At 46.3% G+C, this 9,707-nt stretch overlaps 1 protein-coding gene and 2 pseudogenes across 1 annotated transcript in view; 1 reads left to right on the top strand and 2 right to left on the bottom strand.

Annotated features, from left to right (window-relative positions):
- Positions 1-58: 58 nt before the first annotated feature.
- LOC113090444 (junction-mediating and -regulatory protein pseudogene) lies at positions 59-928 on the bottom strand (annotated as a pseudogene).
- Positions 929-2,104: 1,176 nt separating this feature from the next.
- Positions 2,105-5,366, bottom strand: LOC113090447 (betaine--homocysteine S-methyltransferase 1-like; annotated as a pseudogene).
- Positions 5,367-6,151: 785 nt separating this feature from the next.
- LOC113090445 (dimethylglycine dehydrogenase, mitochondrial-like) overlaps positions 6,152-9,707 on the top strand; it is an 11,302-nt gene continuing 7,746 nt past the window's right edge. The window contains exons 1-5 of the mRNA XM_026256272.1: positions 6,152-6,470; positions 6,615-6,783; positions 7,142-7,240; positions 7,359-7,523; positions 7,755-7,959. Coding sequence (XP_026112057.1) covers positions 6,373-6,470; positions 6,615-6,783; positions 7,142-7,240; positions 7,359-7,523; positions 7,755-7,959 — 736 coding nt within the window. The 5' untranslated portion in view covers positions 6,152-6,372. The remainder of the gene's footprint in view (positions 6,471-6,614; positions 6,784-7,141; positions 7,241-7,358; positions 7,524-7,754; positions 7,960-9,707) is intronic.

Genomic DNA, 9,707 nt, shown 5'->3' with positions numbered 1-9,707 from the left:
AGGTTGCTATGATCGATAGATCCACTGGAAGCTGATGGCGGGTGCGCGCGCGTCTCACCTGCTGCAGGTGTGTCTTGGCTCTTTGGAGCGCGTCCTCGAAGCCTTTCCGCCGCAGCTCGCTCAGACTCTCGTAGTACTCCTCGGAGTCATCGCTGTCCGGAAACAGCACCTGAGACAGGATCCTCCACCCGCAGGTGTCGAGCGGCGTGCCCCAGGTACACCTGCAGCTGGAAGCAGAGCGCGTCCGTGTCGCGCGCGCTCAGCTCCGGGGCCCCGAACAGCACCGACCACCACCGTCTGCTCCTCGGGGAAGGCGGGCAGACACGGCTCCAGGTCCGAGTTGACGGCGCACAGCTGCAGGTGAGCGGCGCGCATGTCCTGGAAGGGAGAAGAGTCCGGCCCAGCTGGAGTCCGGCGGCGGGTCATCGGGCTCCGGGGAGCTCCAGCTCCGCTCTACCGGGCTCGGCTCGCTCTCGGCCCGGGCTCTTGACGGGGGAGGCGCGTCTCCGGCCGCATGCTCGCCCTCGAGCAGCGAGTCCCCGCGCGGCGCTCCGTTTCTGGACGGTTCGGTCGTGGCACGTGACGGCGAACTTTCCTTCGATCTCGTTCCAGGCGACGATGAAGACGAACTTTGCTTCTCTTTCTCTCGAACACATTCGTCGCACCGACACCCAGCCGGACTCCAGCGCGGCGTCCTCCATCGCGAACGACATGATATAAAGAGAGCAAGCGCGTTCACACGGAATCCGGGCACCTCGGCCTAACGGACGCGGAGGAAAAAAAACACTCGGACCGTTAATAACACCGATTTCCCGTCTGTTCTTGTGTCCCGACTCGTCCGCTGACGCGCGCATCACTGCGCGTTTCACACCTGCGCGCGTCGCGTCACCCGCGAGGCCTTTTGTTCGCTAATCCGCATCTTTAACATCGCGAATGTTTCGCATCCGATGAGGACTGTGACGTCACAGAGAGGAGGACGTAAACATCTGCACGTGGGACACGTTTTCTGCGTGATGACGCAATCAGAGACGCAGGCGACGCACGGTGGTCTCGATCAGAGACGCATGTAGATTCACAGAAAGTAACTTTGCGGTCTTTTCCCCCTCAGATGTTTGGTTTATAGTGTTTTATCATACAATGCTTCATCCGTGTCTTTTTTTTTTATTCAAATGCGATGAAACACAGATTGTTTATTTGTGACCAGCATCGATCATCTCTCTGATCAATAATTAATGAAGTGCGGCTATAAATGTCTGTTCAATAGCTCAACTGCCGTCACGTGACTGTTACTTTCATCAATAACGCACGAGACGCCGCTTGTTTTTGTGTCGGTGTTTCACAGTGAAGGTCCACTAGATGGCGCCACTGTCAGACACACGTGACATACTTTAAAGAAGTAGTTCACTTCCAGAATAAAAACCTGCTGATGATTTCACCTCAATGTTCGTGTCTTTCTGTCTTCCTTCTCAAAGAAATGAAGGTTTGTGATTTTTCCAGAGTGATTACGTCATGCGTGCAGTCCAGCTAGTGCAACACCTGCATCTGTGTTTTTATTTTTTTATTATTCTCTAGATTAGACTCTTATTCCCTGGCTGGGATCCTGTAGAGCTCCTTCAAGCCATGATTCAGATCTTCACCCTGTTGGTCCCCTTTAAAGTCCCTTATATGTTCCTCAAAATATTTCTTTGCGACTGAAGACAGAAAGGCATGAACATTGAGCTGAAATCATTAGCAGGTTTTTATTCTGGAAGTGAACTAATCCTTTCACTACCTGCATGTTTCACTAGTGGATGGGGTGCTCTTTCTTAAATAGAGCTCATATTGTGTTATTAAGCTGCTCTTTCACAGTAAAGATGCAAACTCAGCTAACTGTTCTCAGAAGGCTTGTCTGGTCTTTCAACACATTAGTCAAATCTTCATCTCACATTTTTTTTTTAAGTCACTTATCATTTTTCATATTTTGGTTTTATTTTACCATCTGTGTGCTGTGGGTTAGTTTTTGTCCTTGTAAACATGTTTATCAGCTGATCTCATGATTCTGATCACTTTGTTTAATGATTGAAAACCCATTAATGTAAGAAAGAACTCCATGACAGACAGCGACTGAGATCATGAAGAGTTTTATTGAATGGAAGCTCTGGTCGGATGGGAGTGTTCCGAACATCTGGAATGCAGCTCCGCCTCATCAGTCATGTGACCGATCCGTGATGTTAGCGTGATGCAGGGCGACAGTCAAATACAGAATGGACAGAAGGCACAATTACACTTCGAGGAGATCGTCTGGTCCTGCTGAAGTAAACAATCTTATTCATGAAATCAGCGTTTGTAAACGTACAGTAAAGAAGGAAAGAGGCAGGTTTCTGAACGCGCCGCAGCTCGACCTCTGACCCTCAGTGCTTGCAGTCGGCTTTCTGGAAGAGCGGGCGCAGCTCCTCGGCGGTCGTGGCCTCCTTATGCTGCATGAGCTCGGCGTGACCTTTGGTGACCCCCCAGCTGTCAGGAGTGGACATGGAGGGACACAGCGGACGACCGGACGCCGGCTTTCAGACGCTCCCAGTAATCACGCCGGGCCCTGCGGAGCAAACACCCATCAGCACCACAGACTCATGTGTGTCTCTATGTCTCTCTCTCTCTCTCTCACTCTCTCTCTCACTCTCACTACGTCTATGTCTCTCTCTCTCTCTCTCTCTCTCACCTGGCTCGGACCCAGGGTTTGGTGTGCATCTCCAGGCCGCTGCCCCACATGCCGTGTTTCTCAGAGGCTTCAGGCAGGGTTCCTCTCTCGGTTGCCAGCTCCTCGGCCACGGCGCGGATGTGGTACGGCTCGAACCCGCAGCAGCCGCCGATGTAACGGATCCCGGCCTTATAAGCCTCTCTGGCGTAGTGCTGCATATCCCAGCGTGTGAGGATCCGCGGTTCCAGAGCTGGAGAACACACACACACACACACACACACACATCAGCTTCTCATCACATGTTCCTCACTATTATAACATCTGTGAGTCTCTCCACAGTTATTAAACCTCACTCTTCTGACCAAAGAATCTCTCCGTATTCATTTCCTGGTTTGGGAAGTCTTACGAATGCAATGTTTTCTTTTGTTATTGGAGCAAATGGAAACACAGAACAATTATATTTGCTGTAGTTTCCGTTTAACAATATTGATATACATCCTCGCACATACATGCTCTGTGCAGTAAAGACAACAGAACATTCTCAAAATGACTGAACGGAACGTTCCTCTAACGTTTGCATAACCAAAAACAAACATTTTTAATACATTACAAAACTGGACATTTTCAATGTTTAAAAAGACAGAAATTATTTTATAACTTAATTTTAGTGAATTTTTCTTGTGTGTGTGTGCGTGCGTGCGTGCGTGAGAGTTTGTGTGTGTGTGTGTGTGTGTGTGTGTACCGAAGGGGAACTCCGGCAGGTCGATGAATCCCTGGCAGCTGCAGTCAGGTGTGTGATACGCCAGCGGTTGTGTCATATAATGCGCCTTCAGACCAGCTTTCTCCACGCCGGCCTTCATCATGGCCACGGTCTTCACACAGGTCATGGGGTCAAAGTGACAGTTCACACCCACGATATCAGCACCTGGAGCACAAACACAGATCCATCCACACTGAAGAAGTGCACTTCAAACACCTGGATGATGCATTTAATTAACCAGAAATATGAAAGATGAATCCTACTTTATAAAATTCATAGAATAGTGCATAATTATGCAGTGTGTGTGTGTGTGTGTGAGAGAGAGAGAGAGAGAGAGACACACCTGCTTTGACCAGTCTGACCGCACACTCTCCAGGTGTCACTCCATGCATGTCTCCTTCAGGTCCAATACACAGGGTGGCCGCTACAGGCTTTCCTGTTGCCTTCAGAACCTGGACGGCCCATTCAGCCTCCTCCACGTGCTCGAAGTACTGCAGATCAATCCATCGGTCAGTCAATCAATCAATCAATCAATCAGTCAGTGAGGGTTGTGTCTGCACGTCCTCACCTCGGCGATCAGGAAGTCCACGTTCTTCTTGATGAAGACGTCGATCTGCTTCTTGAAGATCTTCTTGACCTCGTCTTCGCTCTTGCAGCTGAGGTAGGAGGGTGTCTGAGAGACTCCGCCCGCCACCAGAGCATCGCCCTCATTGGCTACTTCTCTGGCCAGATCACAGGCGGCCTCGTTGATCTGCTGGCCCTGCGGACGGTCAGCAAACACCTCCATCAGAGCGGTGTGATCAGGGTTAGGGTCTGTGTGAGAGGTGTGTGTGAAAGAGAGAGACTCACAGTGAAAGTCAGCTTGTTCCCTCTGTTCTCCAGTTTGTCGTCGCTGGCGTAGAAAGTGAACGTCTGCATGACATTTGACCCGGCGCGCAGGAATTCCCTGTGCAGCTGTCGCACTGACGGAGAGAGACACATGCGTCGCTCAAACACAGAAACACTCCAGAGACGTGTACGAGGAGGAACCAAGAAATGTTCAAGCACACACTAGCAATAGAATACAGAATAATATATGCACTTAATTCATTTCTGATTTTGCTCTGTTCATCTTCCATGACATGTATCGTTTGAAAGAAACATTTAAGTGTTTATTATTACACTTCATCTGTTTGAGTCACTTCAAGAGTTTTTTCTCTTACAAACATCAGACTTAAGTTTTATTCCTCTCTATATCTCGAACCTAACGTGTGTGTTAGCTGTGACCCGTCGGTGATGTGGGGTGAGTCTCACCGGCCTCGGGGTGCTCCGCTGCGGCCTCCGGTGTCCAGGGCCCGGCCTTCACGTATCCTCTCTTCTCCAGCGCGAACACGAAGCCTCCGTCTCCAATCACCACCTCACCCGCGCCCAGGCGCTCCAGGACACCCTGCACACACACACACACACACTCAGTTCTGCGCTATATGAGGTCAAAACACTATTAAACACACGCACATTTCCAGCAGAGACGCGAAAGGGCGCGCGCAACCGCGTGGACCAGGGTGAGAGCGCGTAACCGCGATTGCACTTTAACACAAGTTTGCGTGCTTCTGTTTATGTGTGTGAGATTGAGAGCTTGTATATTAATCGCTTTACTAAGAACAAAGAACCTTACAAAGAACCTGCAGGATCGCATGCGTCACGGCGCGCTCGCGCTCTTAATGTAAAAATGACGCGCTTGGAAACGCACGAACTGGACTGAAGAATCCTAAAAGTGTGTAAACCAGTAACTCACCCTCTTAGATCCGACTGGGGCCATATTCAGCAGTAGATTCAGAGACCTTCAGGAGAGCTGAGTGAGACTGGAGTGAGATCCACAAGAGATGAGCGCTTATAAAGCACCGCTGGAGGGGTGTGTGTGTGTGTGTGTGTGTGTGAGAGAGAGAGAGAGAGAAAGAGAGAGAGAGAGATCAGTGTGTTTCTGGTTAATGTTTATCATATGATCATCAGAGAGTGATTCTGGACAACATTCTCCAGAAGTTTTCTTATACTAATACACAACTGTGATCCTAGCGTGCACAAAAATATGTTTTAAGAACTTTTTGCATACATTATTTCTGAGTATTTTAATTTTCCCAAACATTTTGAAAACGTTTTTTCTCTCGGTTATGTCAATGTGAAGGGATATATACATTTGCAAACATTATGAAAACGTTATCTTTGAATGTTCTCTCAACGCTTGGAAACAAGTAGTAACATTAAAAAAATGAAATAACATCCAAATAAAAGCTAATACAATGTTTCCATTAGGTTTTGATCATCTTATTTTTTTAACGTTCAAAACCTCCATTCTTTTTTATTTTATTTCTTGGTTATGTGTATTTTAAGAGAACATTCCATCTGCAAACACTGTGGGAATGTTTTCTGGACATTTAAAAGTATCATTTAATAAAAGTAACAATAGATCGGAACATTCTGAAACAAAGCAGTAACATTTCAACATCTTAGACGAGCTCAAGTGTTACATGAACAGACGAGTTATTGATCATTGATCAGGTCTGAGCTGATTATTGATCATGTGATCTGCTGCCTCGACACATTCTACTGTCCGCAAACATTCCCCCAAATCTCTCTCTCCCTCACACACACACACACACACACTCACTCAGGATTGCTGCAATCTTTGCTTGTGCTGCAGATCGTTAATTCACTCAAGATATATTATTGAAGTCAACACTGCAGATATAACAGATGCTGAGTGCATGTAGGAGAATGCACTGAATCATTCTATTTGAGTGTTCTTTAGTTGATTTGTTAATGATAAAGATTAATCCCCGGGTCTCTGACGCGCTCTGACCCGCGGGCGCGCGCTGCTCGTGCGTGTTTCTGCGCGAGCGTTTGTTTGGAAACTCCGAGACTAAACTAAGTCGAGAAAGCTTAATTCGCAGCAGAACTCAACATGTCGCGGATATTAAACACGTTTAACGCTCTCGTGAGGCGAGACTTGAGGAGAAAATCACTGCGCGTTCCTGCGCGGAGCCTCGCGACAGATGACGGGTGAGAAATATCTGACACAACTCTCTATTTGGGAATTTGTGGGAAAATTCAAACCCATTTGTAATTAATACTCTAATAATAAAAATAACAGATTCTGCACAAATAATGCATGTGTGATTGAATGCGCTGAGCTCGTGTGTGCAGAGACCCCCCTGGGCTTCTGGGGAAGCGTCTGAAGGACTCGGCGGAGACGGTGGTCATCGGCGGCGGGTGTGTCGGGGTCAGTGTGGCGTATCATCTGGCCAAAGCCGGACAGAAGGACGTGGTGCTGCTGGAAAAATCCGAGCTGACGGCCGGATCCACATGGCACGCGGTACGCACACGGGTCAGGGGTCAAATGCAATCTAGATTTGCTGTTTTAGGAAATGCACCTGTTTGCAACGAAGCCTGTAAGTCAGGAAAGCCTTCAGTAATTAAAGCTGCTGATTAGTAAACTGAGGGCTTGAATGCAATGCTACTCATTTCTGATAGAAGCATCTTTCAAATGCATGAATGTTAATGTAAAAAGCATGACAGCTGCCAGTGAAAATGACTCGTTTTGAAGTCTCACTGCAGTATCCAGGTGTGAACAGGGTGAAACTTGACTTATAAGCACTGTGACTGACAGCGTATGACGGAGGTTATGTTGTGTGCATGTGCTGAGTCTGAACAGATGATATTTTCGTCCTCAGGCGGGACTCACCACATACTATCATCCAGGCATTAATCTGAAGAAGATTCATTATTACAGCATTAAACTCTTCGAGCAGCTGGAGGCCGAGACGGGACAGGTGAGACACATCATTAAACATGTTAACTGGAGCTGGTAATGAGCTGCTGCGGCTCTGTGAGGCGTTTACAGCTGTATGGAGTGTGTTGTGTGGTGACTGTGGGGTGTTTGTGTCGCAGGCCGTGGGCTTCCATCAGCCCGGCAGCATCAGACTGGCGTCCACTCCGGTCCGCGTGGACGAACTCAAATATCAGATGACCAGAACACACTGGCACCCGACACCACAGTTCCTCATCGGCCCCGAGAAGATCCAGCAGCTCTTCCCTCTGCTCAACATGGACAAGGTATGAACACCTGAGGACAATACATATAAATCATATAATACATATTTAAAGTCACTCCCAATGAAAAATGTAATGCTTGAGAGAGAGAAATAACGCAGATCAAGCCACTTTGGTGTGGTTTGTCACATTTTATTATTACATATATAAATAATGTAGAATAAGTCATGTAAAAGCCTAGATAGAGACAGTAGATGTATGTAGATGTACTGAAGCTGCTTGTCTCTGTGTCAGGTGTTGGCGGGTCTCTATAATCCGGGTGACGGTCACATCGACCCGTATTCCCTGACCATGGCTCTGGCGGCGGGAGCGCGAATGTACGGCGCTCAGATCTATTGTCCCGCTCCTGTCACAGGCCTCACGCCGACCGCCGACGGCAGATGGGACGTCCAGACGCCACATGGAACCATCCGAGCCAATCGCATCGTCAATGCCACAGGTTAGGCCACACCCACATGTAAAACCACATCCCATGTGATACACCACACCCCCATATGTTAGATCACACACCCCACAAGATAGGCCACACCCATATGATAGACCACACCCCATATGTTAGATCACACCCCCACAAGATTAGCCACACCCTACATGATAAACCACACCCCCATATATTAGACCACCACAAGATAGGCCACACCCATATGATAGACCACACCCCATATGTTAGAGCACACCCACACATAATAGACCACACCAAAATATGTAAAATACCCCCACAAGATAGGCCACACCCTCACACACTAGAACACACGTGTAGGGGTGACCCCGAATATTCAACGATTATATGCTTCGATTCGAGGAGTCTGATTCGACTCCCAATCTCACAGTCGAATATTCGCAGAAGTGCCATTTTGGCTTTATATGGGGTGCGCAATGTCTATTCTATATGAGATAAATGATGAGTTAAATCCCATTGATTAATGTTTCATTGTACACATCTTCAGCACACAGCTCAAAACATTAATAACTACTGTCACATACATAATCTCATAATGAAAGCACTATTGTAAAAAAAATTTGTGAATTCTTAAGGTTTCGGCTGATGTTTAGTGTTAACTATTTTTTTTAAATCAAAACTTAAAACTTTATTTACTCTGTCTGCATCTGTGAAGCCTCATCCATTACACATTTTCACTGTGTTAAATACATTGGTAAAGTATTTTGCCCCGCCCCCAAACATATGATTCAACTATCAGTCAATTATCAACAAGATTCAAAAATTCTGATTCGACTTTGAAAATTCTTAGTCAGGGACACCCCAACTATGTGGTAGACCACTCCCTCAAATAATAATAAACCAGTCACCACATGCTAAGCCCACATGTGTTAGACCACACCCACAGATGTTAGGCCACACCCCTCACTGTGGACTGAGGAGCATCTGCTCCATGTTTATATTTCAGAGCTGCAGCTGTCTTGTTGCATTCATGTGAACTCCGAAGCGCTTCTGGATATTCACGGTGACAGAGACTTTTTGAAGGGTTCTTAAAAAGTCTTCAATATAGCTAGAACAAATTAAAGACATAAAATGTATCACAGATCTTAAATGGTTTAACAAAAGTTTATTTATCATTTTAAGACATCTTAAATTTGGGATTCAATCTGCAGGAACTGCTTCCTGTGATCGGAGCACTCTTAATATTATGATATTTTGTTGACACAGTAAATTGTATCTGGCGTTTAACTCAAGGTAGACTCTTGTATCATAGGAAGGAAAGGCCAAAAACGTGATTTAAAGGAACACTCATCATAGATCATTGAATCTGATTAGAATAAACGACGGAAAATTAAAAGTTGCGTACTTGATTATTACACAACTTTTAATTTTCCATTGGTCTTAGTACACGATGTAGCTACAAAAGAGTCAAGTTTTAAATAGGAAAAATATAGAAACTCTTTACTCATTTTTGATCGAGATGCTAACGGTCTACTCAGATTCAGTTATCTATGCTAAGCTAAGCTAAAAGTGCTATTTTCAGACCCAGAGATCGGCTGAATGGATTCGAAAATGGTAGAACTCAACTGTTTAACTCTAGAGGCGTTGGAAAATGAGCCTATTTTAAAAAGTCGTGTACTGTTCCTTTAACATTTTAATATATATATTTCACTAGGATCAGCAAAATCCGACCTGCGTCATGAGTCTTTCAGATCTTTCAGTGGGTTTGTTGTAATAGTTAAACAGCT

Source organism: Carassius auratus, unplaced genomic scaffold, assembly GCF_003368295.1.
Source record: "Carassius auratus strain Wakin unplaced genomic scaffold, ASM336829v1 scaf_tig00055378, whole genome shotgun sequence".
NCBI lineage: Eukaryota > Metazoa > Chordata > Actinopteri > Cypriniformes > Cyprinidae > Carassius > Carassius auratus.
The sequence above is the reverse complement of the archived record's forward strand: the minus strand, read 5'-3'. Positions and strand labels throughout refer to the sequence as shown.